The 19,898-nt window shown below is 43.1% G+C and overlaps 1 protein-coding gene across 1 annotated transcript in view; it reads left to right on the forward strand.

Annotated features, from left to right (window-relative positions):
* CHRNA6 (cholinergic receptor nicotinic alpha 6 subunit) overlaps nucleotides 1-19,898 on the forward strand; it is a 62,286-nt gene that overhangs the window by 20,279 nt on the left and 22,109 nt on the right. Inside the window, exon 2 of the mRNA XM_088481459.1 lies at nucleotides 6,077-6,216. Within this exon, the coding sequence (XP_088337585.1) occupies nucleotides 6,077-6,216 (140 nt within the window). The remainder of the gene's footprint in view (nucleotides 1-6,076; nucleotides 6,217-19,898) is intronic.

A 19,898-nucleotide genomic window follows, 5' to 3' on the forward strand; every position in this document is an offset into this window, starting at 1 on the left:
TCTATTTATATTTTTATTGACAAAATATACTGCTCATATAGATCCTTCTTCAACAACTTGGACCAAACAAGAAAAAAAAACCATCCAGCGCTATAACAACTGAACTAAATATGAAATCTCTATGTTAAACACCAATGTGATAATTGAAATGATAATATTACAGTAGCAAAGACAAAATGTGCTAGTGATAATGTCCATATCCAGGTATGTGTGAACGGGTGGGTGTCGGAGGAGGCTGCAACTCCCCATATGTATTTGTCTCCCATTCCCCCAAAGCAGTAACTATTAGCAGCTCCCTGAGCCCCCACTCCCCATATGTCTCTGTCTCCCCCTCCCATAGCAGTATCATCAGCCCCCACTCCCCATATGTCTCTGTCTCCCCCTCCCATAGCAGTGTCTTCAGCCCCCACTCCCCATATGTGTCTGCCTCCCCTCATCCAGCTCTTACCTTTATGCTGTGTGGTGGGGCAGGGTCTAGCAGCAGCTCCGCAGGTGTTGCCTGCCTTTCCTCTGCACAGCTAGATCCCCTTCCGTCCTCCTCTGCACTCTGCAGCTGCTGCCAGCGAAAGTAAACCCTTCCTGCCTGTGTGAGAAGTGTCCTGACTGGCTCATGTTGCCAAAAATCTACATCTGGCCCTAGGCTTGGGATGCCCCTAGGCATTCCTGTTGCCCCTAGGCAACAATACCTATGCCTAGGGCCAGACCTGGTTCTACTCCCCCCCACTCTTCTTCTTTGCTGACCATCTCCTGCAATGCCCAAAGCTCTACTACATGACAGGGAAGGTTTACACGCATGTTCAGCACTCAGGGGGAATCCTAGGCATCGGGAAACCTCTCTAGAGGGCCCTCTGATGTATTATCACTAACAAAGGTACGAAGGTTGATTGAAAAGTCCCATAGGTAGATGTGGCAAAGCAATGCTGGTTATTGTGAAGCTCATACATCGATGTATCTGAATATGTGGTTGGACTTCCATAGTCTTCTTTGTTTGGTCACAGTGAGTGGAAGATCTTCATATGTTTTGTCATGGCGGATGAGGAAGACGTGTCTGTGAGATTACGTCAGAGATGTGTGATTACATTTTGTGTTAAACTTGGAAAAAGCTGAAATGAAACTCATGAAATGTTACGGCAAGCATAGAATCAACTAGCCATGCTGCAGTATTTCAGTGGTGGAAGCACATCAAAGAGGGCAATACGCGAGTGACTGACACATGGATCAAGTTAGTCAATCTTTTGATGTTATCAAGGGCCTATCATTCTGGAATGAACCCATCTGACTTAGATGGGCTAGAGAGGGGATGATTCCCTCGCCTACACTCCTTGAGTTCATTTAGTTTGCGTGACCACCTCAGTGGAGACATTCTTTGTAGAGTAGCCCATTGTGAACTTGTGAATTTATTTTTATTTTTCAATTTTATTTTATTCTTTATTCTTTATTTATTTCTTATTATATTTTATTCTATATATTATTTTATATCATTTTCATTTATTATTATTTTTTATATTTTTTACTTTTACTCCCATCCTTGTCTAAATTCAGTCCCCTTTTTTCTACTACTACATTTTTGTTGTTGTTATGGGCTATTATGTAGCCTCCTATTTTTTACACGCTATGGAGTTGATACCCCTTTCTCCACTACATATATGTTTTACATATACATTCTAATTAGCTCTATCTCCCTATTTATTATGATTATTGCTATGGGTTACTATGTATTATTTTGTTTTCTTTTGTATTAATTATGCTCCCCCCTTCCTTTTTCGATGTTATTATTATCCCTTCTTCTTCTACTTAGTAATTCATTTACATTCTCTCTTTTGATTTTCCTGGAGGTCTTTTAAAAAATCTGTCTCATTACTTTTAATTTAGCCCTCGTATATATATACATTTATTTATTTGTTGACTTAGCATAAATATTAAAATAAAGTAACAATTTATATTCCAGCCATGTTATTTTTGGGTAAATATAGGTCATATGATTTCACCATTAGTTCCATGTTCCATGCTTTCTATATACTATGAAATCAACTTAAACATACTTATAATAGCCCATATCAAGCCCTCTGAACAGTGTATAGACAGCTTATCAGGAAATGACAGCACATTACCTCAGTATCATGGATATTATTAGTGTGAGCCTGTGACACAGAGATACAGCACTGCATGAGCCATTATGGTCACTTGCCATCTCTAGCAACAGCAGAAGGCACGTACTTGCTCTTTGCCAAAAGCAGCAGCGCAGTAACACTGTGGCTGCTGCATGTGCATGATTAACTAAAGGAGATCATCTATATTGTCTGTACAATGTAGTAAATACAATGTATTCCAAAGAGGTAGCATAACTAACTTAGATAATCTCTCTGCATGAACCATGAAAGCTCAAAATAGTATTATTCCACATAGCCCACACTTCAACCTTGCGCAAATAGCTACCAAAACAACATATAATCTTGTTAGATACGCTATACTTCAGCCCAACAGCAATGCAGTTTTACAGCGAATAGCACAATATTATTCTGCTTGTCACCTTAGACATTGTATCTAAATATTCTATAATAATGATAAGGTGTCTGTGGAGGTATGTTAATGCTGCTGGAACAATGTACATAACAATAGGTTAAGCTACAATCAGTAAAAAAAGGACAGAACAATATTAAAATACATTAGTGAAAAGAAATAACAAACAACAAAAAATGGATTAATCAGTATAAAATGAAAAAGAATTGTAGAATGTTTTAATAACTATTTTTGCTTTGATTATTATGCAAAGTTTTTGAACAGAATTAATACCCCAGGGGTAAAACAAATGTGCCTAGAGGAATAGAGGAAAGGACTAAAGTGTGGAATTTTACATATAATACATCAAAATGCTAAATAGTTCCTGTGGGACACAAGAATCCGAAAGCAGAATACAGAATATGTGGTGTTGTAATGTCAACAATAATAGAGGAAATAGGACTTGGATTATATCAAAGGATGCCAGCAAGTGCATGGAAAGGACAGCTGAATACTTGGTTGTACAGGGAGAGGTTTTTGTAGCAGGAAGATGGAGGTTCTGTAGGTCACTTACATGACCTTACCTTGTATATACAGTAGTTCTGAAGTGCCTATCTACAAAATGACATTAATAAAATAATTCACAGAATTAAACTAAAATAATGCATTGGCTGCAAATCAGAGTTGTCAGGAAAGACTTTAAGAGCAGAACATATACAGCTCAGAGAAGAAACAGAGACGATATGATAGAAACATTCAAATAGATAAAATAAAAACCTATTAATACAGGTCAGTCAGGAAGGAAGTATAAATGTAAATGGGGTGGGGGCGGGGGACTTTGTACTTGTAGTGCAGAAGACTGAAAGGTAGCATAAGGAAGAACATTGTCATTGGAATGGTGATTGATATATGCAAAAGTCTTCCAGAAGGTCAGACGGAGACTCGTATGGGGTAATTCAATTCTCCCTTATCTGCCTCCGGAATGGTCATGAAAGGACTCATTTTTTATCACACCCCGTAGTGTGCTAGAGAATGGTCATAGATTATTGTTATCAGAGATGGAAGCTATGGCACAGCTGCTGCCTCTTTGTGCTAAAACATTCAAAAGGCGCAGGCGGTGTCTTCAGTAAAAAGACGTTTACTGCTGACTCATGTGATCCGTTGCTGCATCCGAAGACGCAGCCAACGGATCAGCTGCGTAACCATCGATCATCTGAGTAACCCTCAGGTTACTCAGGATGTCCGGCCAATTTACACAGCCGGGGACAGTGAAACCACTGACTTTGGCCGGCCCAGAAAATGAGGCCGACGCAGCCCCCGTTTTCTGGAGCACTGACTGTTGCCACCCACAAATGCCAGCTGCATGTCAATCAAGCTTTGGCTTTGGGGAACTGCGAGCAACTTCGCAGGATCTGACCTGCACATACGCAGTACGGCTCCTGCACATTCGCAGATCTTCAATCATCAAAGATTTATGCGAACAATGGCGTTCAGTAAATCTCTGAATAGGCCCGATGTGCGCAGCAGTACAACACAGCAGTACATTGCGGGGCATTTATATCCCTCCATAAGTGTAGATTGAATCAGCAAGGAGGTGCAGCTCTGCATATTTCTGGTTATTACAGTAGGTGAAACATGACATTCTTACTCCTCTATGGGGTTTCAAGCAATTACGAGGGCTGATTGAAAAGTAATGAAACTGATTTTTTTATTCAGAATCAGATGACTCCACAGGATCTGAACATTTTCTTTTCCAAAGTTGCGTCCTTCACATTCAATACATTTTTTGCAGCGTTTCAACAACGATCAAAGACGTGCAGTAGACTGTTTTGTGACATCTGTCCACGGGGAACCCAGTGCTGTAGGATCATACCGTGCGCATCAAAGAACAGCAGAGGCATGACTTTACACGCTGAAGGAATCACACAGAATTTTTTGTATGGAGGTAAATTCGCGTGTTTCCATACACTGGACTGTTTTTTGGATTCCAGATCATAACGACGAATCCACGATTCGTCACACTTCACAATCGATGTCAGGAAATCGGGTCAACTCCCTGTCGCATCTGCTCTCCTGTGAGATTTCTGAGTACCCACCTGGCACACACGCCATGCATTTTCAGTTCCTTTGTCACAATATGCTGAACCCGTTCATATTTTTTTATTTATTTATTTATTAACAGTTTCTTATATAGCGCAGCATATTCCGTTGCGCTTTACAATTGGAACATTATGAGATGCCAAGCCGAAAGTTTGCATAAAGTTAACCTTCTGTCATTTTGCAACATCTCCGCAGCAGATGTTGACATCTGTAAACCCGGTGGATAGTCTCCCAGAACGCACTTTGGGCCTCATTCAGACCCACTCGCAAGCGGCTGTCCGCTCGCAAGTGGGTCGATGGTGTGCACTGCGCATGCGCACGACGGAGGGAGCTCCGTCATGCGCATGCACCAGACGCGACGAGCGAAGGACTTTCCTTCGCTCGTTGTGTCTGATCAAAGGGGGCGTGCTGTCGATGTTGATTGACAGCACGCCCCCTTTGGTGGGCGTGCCGGGGGCGTGCCTGCCAGACGGAGGCGTTCCCAAGGGAACGCCTACCGTCAGAAGCCGGCCCCACTCACATCACTAGTGATGTCAGTGGGAGTGATTTTGGCTCTGATAGAGCCAAAATCACTCCAGGGCATGTGGTCAAAAACCCCGACCACAGGCTTCTGGTCGCACTGGCGATGGTCGCGATGGTCAAGACCATCGCGACCATCATCCTGCACGCTCGTATGTGCTGTGGGTGGTGACCCACAGCTATCCGAGCATCCTGGAGGACGCTCCATTTTTATGGAGGACGGCCCTCATTCAGAGCGAGCGCTCTGCTCAGAGCGTCCGGCTCTGAATGAGGGCCTTTGTCAGTTACTCGAGAATTACCCTCTTTGAATTGCTTCCACCTCCGAAATACTGCTGCACGGTTAATTGTTTCTCCACAGTATGCTTGCCGTAACATTTCATGAGTTTCATTTCCGCCTTTTCCAAGTATAACATAAAATTCAATCACACAACTCGGACATAACCTCACAGACACGTCTTCCTCATGCGCCATGAAGAAACGAAGATCTTCCATTTGCTGTAACCAAAGAAAACTAAGGCAGTCCAACCGCAGGTTCAGACACATCGAAGTGTGAGCTCCACAATAACCAGAATAGCGTTGCTACGTCTACCTATGAGACAGAAAAACATAGACAGTCTCATTACTTTTCAATTAGCCCTCGTATAACAAGTTGTACTAAACTTATATCCTGTGCAAATTGAATCAGCTCTATACATTAAAATAATTCTTGAATATCTTAATAGAAATATGCTACAACAAACATGTATCTATTGCTAAGACTTAGAAAATATTAACAAAGAAATAGAAAAAATGCCCCCCTCCAAAAAAACAGATAAAACCACAAAAACAAGCACAATCAAAAAGTACAGATTACAGTGTTTTTTTTCTGCTATCAAATTCTTTGTTTTTAAAGTACAAAAAGCTGGGCTGATTTACATGTTTTCACTCAGAACCACTCACTGCAGTATATTGTTTTCAGGTTCTTCACAGTGTGAGACTGAAGAGAGACTGTTCCGTAAGCTCTTTGCGCATTACAATCAGTATATACGGCCAGTGGAAAATGTATCTAATCCTGTTATGGTACACTTTGAGGTTGCTATAACTCAGCTTGTTAATGTGGTAAGTCATGTTTCCATAGGTCCTATTTTTACTTTCAAACATTGTGTATAAATTTGCTATGGATCTTAAAGTATTCCTTATTTTATACTATTTAATGTATTCATATGCTTTGTAACTGATCTTATCATCAACAGATTACTGGCACCTTTTGTACTTGCCCTATATATTCTATTGTCATTTTTATTAAATGAAAGATGTCCTGTCCACTTGAGATAAAGATGAGAAAGATAAAATACTAAACTACTAGTTTCTAATACTGGGCACACACTATACGATATATCGTACAATATATCTCTCCGACGCAGATTGGAACGATACATCATACATTGTGTACACCTGATCCGTTGTTCAATATCTTGTTCATAGGCCCATTTTATAAGAAAGCTATACCACTCTTGGGTGTGCGTATAGCATATATATATACTGTGTATATATATATATATATATTGTGACACAGTTGGGATAGGGGTCCCTCTCATGGGGTAGATAGACTCCCTCTTTGCACACACAGCAGCCGTAGAAACAGGAAACAAGTCAGGGGTTCTTGTACAAACTGGTCGGCGCCAGTCTTTATTGTGCCAAATGAATATAAACATAGCCAAAACATAAACATAAGTCCTAACCTGGCTGGGCACAAGCTACATGGCAGATTTCATCTCTATAATAATGGTAGGGCCTATTGCCCTCACCATCAACAAAACACGAGCACAGTACTTACAAGGATTATCACCAAGTGTCTCTGAACCGGCAAGTCTGCCTGCTCTCCCAGGTGTGAGACACTCAGCCACAAACAAACCATGCTTATATTAGCCATTTCCAGCTGCAAGCACTAATGAGCCTGTTACCAGGCTGAAACGCACAAAACCTGGAGTGGCCTGTGGATGGAGCCCTCCCTCTCCTCACATCCACACCCCCAGGACCCAAACTGGCTTTTCCAAAAGCCAATACTCTGGTCTGCTTACAAAACAGACATCTCCTGGGGGTTTTTAGAACACATAGGCCAAAAACCTAGGACAAATGTACCTGCCATTGGCCACTTTAACAGTGCTTCTATCACATATACCCCCCCTTTGTTTCGACCTGTGGGGCGGAACAACCGCAGCCCCCAAGCAATGGACATGTGGCAAAGCATCTGCATTGGCCGGCTGGCTTCCTGGCCTGTGTTCCACCATACATTTAAAGGTTTGTAATGCCAAGAACCATCTTGTTATTCTCACATTACTGTCCTTGTTTTCTGACATCCACTTCAGAGGGGCATGGTCAGTGATAAATCTGAACTTCCTTCCCACAAAGTAGTACCTGAGAGTCTCTAATGCCCACTTAATGGCCAATGCTTCTTTCTTGACCGTAGCATAGTTTCTTTCATGTACATTTAATTTTTGGCTTAAGAAGAAAATCGGGTGTTCTTCACCCTCTTTGCTTTGGGACAGGACTGCTCCGATGCCTACATCTGACGCATCGGTTTGTACAACAAACTCTCTGTCAAAATCAGGGGTCATCAGAACTGGTTGGGTACATAATGCTATTTTTAACTCCTGGAAAGCCTTCTCTGCTTCAGGACCTCATTCCACCATCACTTTATGTTTGCCTTTGGTAAGGTCAGTCAGTGGGACTGCAATGGTGGCAAAATTGGGTATAAACCTCCTGTAATACCCAGTGATCCCTAAGAAGGCTCTCACCTGCTTCTTATTCAGGGGTCGTGGCCAGTTTTGGATTGCCTCAATCTTATTGAGCTGTGGCTTTATCAAACCTCTGCCAATGGTGTACCCAAGATATTTTACTTCTTCCATCGACAGACAACACTTTTTTGGGTTGGCTGTCAAACCTGCCTTATAGATGGATTCCAACACTGCTTGTACTCTGGGCAAGTGAGACTGCCAATCAGGACTATGAATGACCACATCATCTAGATAAGCAGCAGCATACTGTCTATGGGGCCTTAGAATCCTATCCATCATTCTTTGAAAGGTAGCAGGTGCCTCATGTAGCCCAAAGGGCAACATTTTGTTTTGAAACAACCCTTCTGGTGCAGAAAAAGCTGTCTTTTCTTTGGCGTTCTCAGTTAACGGCACTTGCCAATACCCTTTGGTTAAGTCAAGAGTAGTTAAATACGGGATATGTTTAAGAAGCTGGCAGCCGCAATCCCTACCACCGGCTTCCCAAACCCTCTATCCCGCCTAGGGTTAAATGACAGGCATCTAAAATCTAGACACCTGTCATTTTCCCGACACCGGGAGACAGGCGCCCAGCATCCTGATCGAAGGGAAGCCAGGTGCCGCGAGCGGACAGCCGGGGGGGGGTGAGGGTTAGGTTTAGGGCACCCGGGGGGGAATCAGGGTTAGGCACCCCGCGGGAAACTTAGGTTTAGGCAGCGGGGAAGGGGGGGTTTGGGTTAGGCACTTAGAGGGGGGAGGTTAGGGTTAGGCACCTGTAAGGAGGGTTAGGGGGATTGGATAGGTTAGTTTATACTTACCTTAGGGACGATCGGGATTTCCAGTGCTGTCGGGCTTCCGCTGCCGGGCTCTGCTGTTTTGTCGGGCTGCCACAGCCGGGAATCAAACTGCCGATCATGCGGCAGCCGGGATCCCATACCGAATGCGTATTGGCTGTCCCCAGCCTTTCAATTAGTTTGTCTACCCTAGGCATAGGGTAGGCATCAAACTTTGACACACTGTTCAATTTCCAGAAGTCATTGCAGAATCGCACACTCCCGTCGGGTTTTGGAATGAGCACAATGGGACTTGACCACTCACTATGTGATTTTTCAATTACACCCAACTCCAACATTTTTTTAATTTCCTTCCACACTGATTCTCTTTGGGCTTCTGGTAACCTATAGGGCTTTAGGTTAACCTTAACCCCTGGGTCAGTGATTATGTCATGTTTGATGACTGTGGTTTTCCCTGGTAGGTCAGAAAACAGCACCCTATTTCTGATCAGAAATTCCTTAACTTCCCGCTGTTGACTGGCTGACAGGGTTTTTGCCACTGTCACTTCGGGTACCATGGGCCCTGGGTTTACTGGAGGGGCTCAGATGGCTGACAGTGCTGCTCTATCCTTCCAGGGTTTTATAAGATTTACATGGTATATCTGTTCTTGCTTTCTTTTCCCCAGCTGGTAAACTTTATAATTGACCTGCCCCACTTTTTCTAAGATTTCAAAGGGTCCTTGCCATTTAGCCAAAAGTTTACTTTCTACTGTGGGAACCAACACCAACACTCTGTCCCCAGGAGCAAAGTTGCGTAAGCGAGCATTGCGGTTGTATCCCTCTTCTGTGCCTGCTGGGCCTGTTCCAAGTGCTCTCTTACTATCGGCACCACAGCAGCAATTCTTTCTTGCATTTGAGAAAGATGCTCAATAGCTGTTGTATATGGACTGGACTGCCCCTCCCATGTCTCTTTGGCAATGTCAAGTAACCCCCTTGGATGTCTCCCGTACAATAATCAAAAGGGGAAAACCCTGTGGAGGATTGGGGAACCTCTCTTATGGCCAACAGCAAATAAGGTAACAAGTAATCCCAATCTCTACCATCTTTGTGCACTACTTTCCTTAGCATGTGTTTTAAAGTTTTATTAAACCTCTCCACTAACCCATCGGTCTGGGGATGGTACACAGAGGTTCTTAATTGGTCAATTTTGAACAGGTGGCATAACTCCTTCATGATTTTTGACATAAATGGGGTACCTTGGTCAGTCAGGATCTCCTTAGGTATTCCCAACCTGCTAAAGACATGGACTAATTCTCTAGCAATGGTCTTGGTTGACATATTGTGTAATGGTATCGCTTCTGGGTACCTGGTAGCGTAATCCATTATCACCAGAATATATTGATGGCCCCAGGCAGATTTCATTAATGGCCCAACCAAAGTCATAGCTATTCTTTCAAACAGAACCTCAATAATTGGTAACGGTACCAGGGGACTTTTGAAATGTGGCCTTGGAGCATGATACTGACATTCAGGGCAGGATGCACAATAGTCAGATACCTCTTTATGGACCCCGGGCCAAAAAACCTCTGCACAATTCACTCAGTAGTTTTCTCTACCCCTAGGTGGCCTGCCGTTATATGACCACGAGCCAGATCTAACACTGTTCTTCTGTATGCTTTGGGAACTATTAATTGTTCCACAATATCTTCGACCTTCTTAGTCACCTGGTACAATAAATCCTGACATACTGCCATGTGAGGATATGACAAAGGACTATCGGGGTCTATGGGTTTACCATTAATCACCTTGACATTCTCCCTGGCTTTTACCAGAGTAGGGTCATTCAACTGCTCCATGGCAAAGACCTCTCTCCTGACCTCAAGATCAGGCAGGCGGGCCATGGGCCCAATAACCCTCCACACCTCAGTGGGAGGCACACCACTTGGCAAGCCACCATCACGCTCCGCATTCTCTAGTTCGCCAATCATACTATAAAAAGCAACATCTCTGACTCTGCTACTACGTCAGTAACCCTCTCAAATGAGTCAGGGTGATTTACCTCTATGCAAAATCGGCTTTTCCAGAAGTGAACAAAGTCTCTCCCCAATATTGCATCATACATTAAGCACTGTACCAAACCCACAGAGACTATTGCGGAACCACATGGTGTTTCTATGTTCACTTCTGCAGTAACATAATACCGGGTATCCCCATGTTGGCAGGTCACACCAACAGTTTTCCCCTTATACTTTATTATTATTATCCTTTATTTATATGGCGCCACAAGTGTTCCGCAGCGCCTTACATAGTACATAGAACTAATAGGTGAACAAGAAACAAGTAACTTACAGTACATTACAGTGCAGGACAAGGACACAACTTTTATACATTGCTGAAATAGTGATTAAAGCACTCACAATAAGCTGCCGGGAGTTAGCAGTCCCGTGTTAGGGGCCCTAATGGGGAGTAGAGAGTAGAAGAAAATATAAAGAGAAGCACATGAGGGAAGAGGTCCCTGCTCATGAGAGCTTACATTCTAAGGGGAGGGGCAGACAGACAGGCGTGACACCGTAGGTGAACATAGGAAGGAAAGCGCATGAGGTGGGTTAGGATGAGACCTGGAAGGCCTTGATGAAGTAGTGGGTCTTGAGAGCCCGTTTGAAGATTTGTAGAGAGGTGGAAAGTCTGATAGGGAGAGGGAGAGCATTCCAAAGGTAGGGAGCAACACGGGCAAAATCTCGGATGCAGGAGTGGGAGAAAGTAATCAGTTGTCAAGAGAGGCGGCATGCATTAGTTGAGCGAAGTGGACGGGTGGGAGTGTGAAGGGAGAGAAGGTCAGAAATGTATGCGGGAGAGGATTTGGTGAGGGCTTTGTAGGTGAATGTAAGTACCTTGAATTGGCATCTGAAGGGGAAGGGGAGCCAATGTAGGGCTTGAAGGAGAGGGGAAGCAGATGTAGAACATCTGGAGAGGAAGATGAGCCGAGCAGCAGCATTGAGAACCGATTGTAGTGGAGAGAGGTGAGAGACAGGGAGGCCAGCTAGGAGAAGGTTAAAGTAGTCCAATCTGGAAATGACCAGTGAGTGGATGAGGGTTTTAGTGGCATCCTGGGGGAGGAAGGGTCTAATCCTGGAGATATTTTTTAGGTGAAAACGGCAGGACTGCGAGAAATGCTCAATGTGCGGTTTAAAAGAGATGGAGGAGTCTAGGATAACTCCAAGACAGCACACTTTGGGGCTAGAGGAGATAGTTGTGCCATCAATAGATAATGAAATTGTGGGAAGTGATGTAGTGGAAGAGGGTGGGAAGATGATCAGCTCAGTCTTAGACATGTTAAGTTTAAGAAAGCGCTGGGACATCCATGAAGAGACAGCAGAGACACAGTTGGAGATACGGGTAAGGAGCCAGGGGGAGAGCTCAGGGGTGGAAAGGTAGATTTGAGTATCATCAGCATAGAGATGATATTGGAGGTCAAAAGAGTTGATGAGTTCACCTAAAGAGGACATATATAGGGAGAATAGGAGAGGTCCAAGAACAGAACCTTGGGGAACTCATACTGTTAGTGGAAGTGGGGGGGAAGAGGAGTCATGAGAGGACACAGCAAAGGAACGATCAGAGAGGTAGGAGGAAAGCCAGGAGAGGGCAGTGCCACGTAAACTGAGAGAGTAAAGGATTTGCAGGAGGAGAGGGTGGTCTACAGTGTCAAATGCAGCAGAGAGGTCAAGGAGAATGAGCAGAGAGTAGTGGCCCTTGGATTTGGCAGCAAGGAGGTCATTGCTGACTTTCGTGAGGGCAGTTTCAGTGGAGTGGAGAGATCGGAATCCAGATTGAAATGAGTCAAGGAGGGAATGGGAGGAAAGAAAGGTGGTAAGGTGGTTGTAGACAATACGCTCAAGGAGTTTGGAAGCAAAAGGGAGAAGAGAGATGGGTCGATAGTTGGAAAGTATGTTAGGATCAAGGGTAGGTTTTTTAAGAATGGGGGAGACTAGAGCATGTTTGAATGCAGAAGGGACAGTGCCAGATGATAGGGAGAGATTAAGGAGGTGAGCCAGATGGGAACAGGCAGAAGGAGACAGGTGGGAGAGGAGAGAGGAAGGGATAGGCTCAAGAGGGGAGGTGGAAGGAGGGGAGGACCAGATGAGGGCCATGACTTCCTCTCCAGAAGCAGGGGAGAAGGATGTCAGAGTTGGTGAGACAGAAGGGGAGGGGTGGTAAGGGAAAGGAGGGGGAGGAGTGCTGAGGGTCTCATGGGATATGATGTCCTCACGTATGGAGTCAATTTTAGATGTAAAGTAGGTGGCAAAGTCGAGGGCAGAGAGCGAGGAGGGAAGGTGAGGAGGGGAAGGGCAGAGTAGGGAGTTGAAAGTGACAAAGAGACTCCGGGGGTTTGAGGACTGGGATGAGATGAGGTTCTTGAAATATGTTTGTTTGGAGAGAGAGAGGGCAGCACTGTAGGAATAGAGAATAAATTTGAATGGAGGAAGTCAGCCTTAGAGCGTGACTTTCTCCACTGACGCTCTGCAATTCTTGAACACTTTTGTAGGTATCTGGTGCATTTGACACTTCAAGGGGTTCACCAGTTCAGCTTTCATAAGTGTAACCAGGCTACCAGAATCTAACAGAGCCTCTACTCGGTTGCCTTCTACAGTGAGTATACACATATGTTTATCTGTCTCAACCTGCCGGTTAGCAGTACAGGCTGGTTGGGCAAAAAAGACATCCTGCAGCTGCAGTTGACATGAGTAGTATCACATTGCATAGGTTCAGAGGTAAGCGAACAATTAGCCGCAATATGGCTGAAACCACCACATCGGAAATATTGAATTACATTAATATCTAGTCTTTTACGGGGTAGGAACCTTCCTGGCCTGGCTGGCCCGTCTCCAGGTTCCATACCCCCAGTCTTGAGTACCTTCCACCGCCCAGCACCCTTCTCCCCTGGAACAGTCTTACCAGTGTCAATGGAAGTTTGCCGATGCACCATCGGGGCTCGGTGGGGCACACTCATTAGCTCCTCAGCCGCCACGTATGTCTCCACCAGTTCGACTAGCTGGTCTGCGTACTTAGGGTCTGCACGGCTCACCCACTTGCGCAGAGATGCAGGTAGCGATCGCAGATACCGGTCCATCACGACTCTTTCCACAATCTGTGGTCCTGTCAGCGTCTTGGGCTGCAGCCATTTTGTGGTTAGATGAATGAGGTCATGCATCTGTGAGCGTGGAGGTTTTTCCATTTGGAACTCCCAGCGGTGGACTCATTGGGCCCGAACAAGTGAGGTGACTCTCAAGCGGGTTAGGATCTCCTGTTTTAACTTTGCATAGTCCTTGGCATCATCCAGGCATAAATCATAGTAGGCCTTTTGTGGTTCTCCAGACAGGAAGGGTGCCACAAGACTTGCCCACTGCTCTTTAGGCCACGTCTCTCTTTCGGTGGTTCTTTCAAAGGCCGTAAGGTAGCCTCCACATCATCACTCTGGGTCATCTTTTGCAGAAAGTGACTGGCCCATATGGTGTGAGTGTTAGTTAGCAGAGCAGGGGAAGCATCTCCAGACCGGACTACAAGCTGTTGTACCACCTCTTTTATGGCCTGGCTGTTTTCTGCTATGGCCTGGCAGGTTTCCTCGATAGTGACTTGTTGTTGCCTCTGGGCTGCCTCCAAGGCCAATAGTTGCACCTGGGTGGATTCCTGCTGAGCCCTGGTAGCTTCCTGCTGAGCCCTGGTAGCTTCTTGCTGAATTTTGTTTGTTTCCTGCTGAGCCCTGGTAGCTTCTTGCTGAGATGCCGTAGCTTGGAACAAGGCTTTAACAATGTCCTCCATTTTGTCCTAGGGTGTAGGTTGGAAGCAGAATCTGGCTTCCCTAAGCATCTGTTGATGCCACCTCTATGGACTTCAAAGGACACAACTTTATATCCACACTGATGAATTGGTGTCTGTCCCTTTAAATTTTAAACAAAAATTTTTCCTTGCTGCAATTTCAGTGTGTGATTGCCCGCATTCTCCACCAAATGTGACACAGTCGGGATAGGAGTTCCTCTCCTGGGGTAGATGGACTCCCTCTTTACACGCACAGCAGTCGTAGAAACAGGATACAAGTCAGGGGTTCTCGCACAGACTGGTCGGCGCCAGCAGATTCCTTCTCTATAATAATGGCAGGGCCTATTGCCCTCACCATCAACAAAATACAAGCACAGTACTTACAAGGATTATCACCAAGTGTCTCTGAACAGGCTAGTCTGCCTTCTCTCCCAGGTATAAGACACTCAGCCACAAACAAACCCAGCTTATATTAGCCATTTCCAGCTGCAAGCCCTAATGAGCCTGTTAACAGGCGAAAGGCACAAAACCTGGAGTGGCCTGTGGATGGAGCCCTCCCTCTCCTCACATCCACACCCCCAGGCCCCAAACCGGCTTTTCCAAAAGCCGATACTCTCGTCTGCTTACAAAACAGACTTCTCCTGGTTTTTTTTTTAACACATAGGCCAAAAACCCTTAGTATGTGACCACACCATCTACCACACCATCTACACGAAAAATATCATACAAACTCGGCACTGAGTGCCGAGTTTGTATGATATATTTATATATACAGTATATATATATATATATATATATATATATATAATCCAAAAAGATTCTGCACTCACACCTTTATCCAAAATTTTGTTCAGGGTGCACTTCAAGACAGAAAGTCCATTATATAGAAATATCGTATCCTCCAATATCGTTGGATGAAGGCACTCACTTAAAAAATATCATTTTATTAAGTATTAATAGACATAAAAATCCAATATGTTTGTTTATGTCAGACACCACTTCATTTGTGTCTACGTTTCGGTCTAATGACAGACCTTTATCAAGACAAGTGTCTGTAGCAATACATCGCACAAAAAAATCTAGAAAGAAAACAAAAATAAAAACAAATCACTATCTTATAACAAAAGTCTATCTGGCCCCATTCTATTTAACACCCCAGATGGACATATACTGCCAACATACCATAAGACCCGTGAACTCAACAAATGTAGTTCACCCTCACAGAAAGAAAGTCACTGGACATCGATCTCTATAAAAAACAGCAAGATATCACTGAAATAAAGTACTATAATGGAAACTGGAATATACATTAACAATATCCCCAGCGCCTAATAACAGATAGAGCAATCTAGTAAAAGAGAACAGTATATAATGAAATAATCTCAAGATAATGGATCATAACAAACACCCCTATACTAGATGTGAAGTGGTTGAAGGTATGGAGACAATAAGAGGAACATATATCCACATCTGTATTAACCCATAGTACATGTTATAATCAATTCTGATGGATGGCTGATCTCCCATAACCCCTAGATGTTAAATCAGATAACTGAAATATGCACATATGTACAATGTCTCCCAAGTCAAAGGTAAGGAATACCTGTGTCAACAAGGTTCCAGTCATTCACAGGGCCCGCATATATATCATTGCCCAATGATAACGATCACCTGGAAAACCATATTAATTTGTATAAGAACCAATGCAGGAAACACATATGTAAATATACTACCACCTATATCCCTTCGCCTACTACAAACAGCAAGATCAACAACATGAGTAACTGACTGCCCATAGCCTATGAATAACTAACATGAAAAAAATCAATGGACAGACCGAATACAATCCTAGTCGGGAGTTACAGTTACCTCTATAAACGCTGTTCCACTCATACAGGCTGTCCGCGCGGAAGACGCTGTCCGATCATAACGATCACCAAGAGACCAGTATCCAGCTGTCATCCATGCCCCCCTAAATACTTCCTTAACTCGCACTCAAACGAGCGCCGCCATCAACCCGCGACGCGTGAATCATTCAGGCGCGGACTGACTAGGTCAAATGACTGAAAACACGCGGTGGCCATCCCCGAGGCCCAACCAACCGCGTGCTAAGGGCAACCTTGCCCATATTCCAAACACAGCCAACCAAAAATAATAAAATAAAGGGGATACGGCAGCCATCTAAGAGGGATAAATATTCTATTAGTGGAAAGGGCACATTATGCCCATACTTTCAAAACAACCCTAAGTGATAAAGTAAAGGGAATACGGCAGTCATCTTGAGAGATAACACTTCAATGAACAGAGAGGGCATATTTTGCCCATACTTCCAAAACAACTCTACAAATAGTGGATACCATTCAAAATAGAACAGGACCAGATAGAAAATGAACCAGGAGACCTATGATATACCAAATATTGTTCTTACTATACAAGATGATAATGCAGTGTGAACCCATGATGAAAATACATAAATCATAAAGACAAAACTCTAATTAACATATATGAATAAAAATTAAAAAATATATAAAAATAAAGAAAAAATATACAAATGTGAAATAAACAAAAAAATATAAATATACTATAGAACTGAATAAAATAATTAGAAGAGATAAAGAATGTAAGAACAAAGAATTAAAGAAAAACCAAAATGAAAAAAAGAAGAACTCATCCCCTAATATCGTGCATAACAGAAAAACTCAGAGTAAAATAAACAACACAAGAAATAATTACATCAGATCCTATTTACCTGAACCAAGGTTCAAATACCACTTTAGAAAACAACAAACAAAATAGAATCCCAAGGTGCATATAAATAAAGAAAGCCAAGTGCTCATAGCATTATAGAACTAACCAGACAGACCAAAGATCAAGATTATCAATCTAAATAAACACATTTAGTGGATTGTGTTCATTGAGGCCACGTGGTGCTACCGAGTCCAACGTAAATATCCAATAACATTCTTTTTTCTTTAGAAATGTCAGTCTGTCACCACCCAATTGAGGTGGTGGAATCCAATCTATAAGTTTACTTTTCAAACTGGCCAAGGGATGCGATTTCTCCAAAAAATGTCTGGCAACCGGTTTGACCATAGATTTTGTCTGGAAGGCTGCCCTTATTGACGCCCGATGGTTAGCCATGTGATCACGGAATCTCCTTGACGTTAGTCCAACGTAATATAAACCGCAAGGGCAGATCAGGATATATATGAGATGATCCAGATTACAATGTAGTCGATATCGGATCTTTATTTTACGTCCCGTGTGTGGGTGAGGAAAGGTAGGACCCGTAACCATTGCACTACATGAAATACAATTACCACAAGAGAATGAACCCGTTTTTTTTGTCATTAGATCCAAAGTAGTGACACCATCTTTAGGGAAAAGAGTTGGTCTCATTAAAAGTGCTTTCAAGTTAGGCCCTTTCTGGTACGCCATCATTGGTGGATCCATGTTTTTAAATGGTAAGAGAGGATCAGATTGAAGAATTGGCCAATATTTCCTCAGGGATTTATTGATTGTAAGCGAATTTCGGTCAAATTTACTGGTGAAAATCATCCTATTTGATCTCTTAGGTTGCACTGTGGATTCCTCTTTTAAAAGCAGATCATATGCTTTAGTGAGACATCTAGACAATGTGCCTTGTGTATATCCCCAGTCCTTAAATTTCTTAGACATTTCCGTCAACTGTATTTCTCTTTCACTCACATTGGAGTTTATCCTCGTGACTCGCAAAAATTGCGAAATCGGCAAGTTTTCCTTCAGTGCAGGGGGGTGATGGCTTGTCGGGAGCAACATCAAATTCCTGTCAGTTGGTTTCGTATATAAGGTAGTAGCTAAACGGCCTTCTTGAAATTAACAGTTGTAGGATCAACTTGAAATGTAAAACACCAATTGGTTAGATAGGCTGAAAAGTCAGGTTGACACTTACAGAAAAGATCTCATATCTTTCAAACGTAAAAAATTAGTCACGGTGGCTTCTGACTGTAAAAATCACCATGTATATAGATGGCTTTTAGGTGATCAAGTTAAATCACGGGGTGGTTTTTCACGTATATATATGTATAGAAAGCAAGCTCCTTCTGCCACTTACGATACTGGTTCATCATATTCAACCTCAGATACTGATTTTATTGATGGCATTTATCCACCTACCAGGAACAATGATTTTTTAGTACAAGGTCAAGATCAGGAACCAACAACCAAGGAACAAAGAGACCTAAGAACCAGAGACCCCACCCGAGGAGGGGTGGACACAAGGAGGCACGCCCGCAGGTGGCGGATGTAAGTGTAGTTTTCAATTTATCCAAAACACCTCTGAACTGGGATGAGACCAATCTTTTAGCCAGGGGTCTCTCATTTGTACCTACTTACCAACATTGTGGATTTAATCAATCGGTGGATCTATATAGGTTTGGGAGAAATCTACGGTTAAAAGAATATTTTGATGAAGCAACACCTGTAACCAAGCAGAAGATGTTTAAAAAGAAATCACACTTTGATCCCCAGTCTAAGAATGCCAGTCTCAAGACATATTTGAGGCTAGTACAAAATCAGCTTGTTAAACATCAACCATCTAAGTCATATAACAATTTACCATCAAAGGAATTATCGGCATTAAAACGATTAAGAGAAAACCCCAATGTTGTCATCAGATCTGCTGATAAGGGGGGTGCGATTGTGGTTCAGGACTGGATAGATTACGACACAGAAATATGTCGGCAGTTGTCGGATCAAGCAGTATACCTTAAGTTAGATACTAATCCTATGATTAATATAAAATGCCAAATAGACATTTTTCTGGGAGAAGCCCTGATGCATAGATGGATTAATGAAGATGAATGGCATTTTCTCACAGTAGATCATCCAAGATGGCCTATAATATATACACTTCCAAAAATCCACAAGTTAATCATATGTCCACCCGGAAGACCTATTGTATCCGCTATAGGTTCCGTTTTACAACCACTTGCCGTTTTTGTTGACAATATATTACAACCTCTGGTACTTAGTAGCGCTAGTTACATTCGTGATACTGGTGACTTTTTGCAGAAAATAAGGAAATTGGTCAATATAAATAGTGATATCGTTCTGGCAACGATGGATGTCAACTCACTATATACGGTTATTCCGCATGGAGAAGGTTTGGAGGTTCTAGAGAAGGCTTTAAAGAAGGGTCCAGGTGAAGTTGTGCCTACTAAGTGTATCCTGGAGTTGGCATCGTTTGTGTTGAAACATAATTATTTCAGATATAAGGATGCGTACTACATGCAGCTTACGGGAACAGCTATGAGCTCCAGTTTGGCGCCCTCCTATGCTAATCTTTATATGACACACTACGAGGAACAATTTATTTACCCTCAATTTGGTTCTCAAATAGTATTTTATTGCCGATTCATCAATGATGTTTTTCTTCTATGGCGTGGAACAACTGCATCCT

The sequence above is a fragment of the Taudactylus pleione genome, unplaced genomic scaffold (genome assembly GCF_031769625.1).
Source record: "Taudactylus pleione unplaced genomic scaffold, aTauple2 ptg000273l, whole genome shotgun sequence".
NCBI lineage: Eukaryota > Metazoa > Chordata > Amphibia > Anura > Myobatrachidae > Taudactylus > Taudactylus pleione.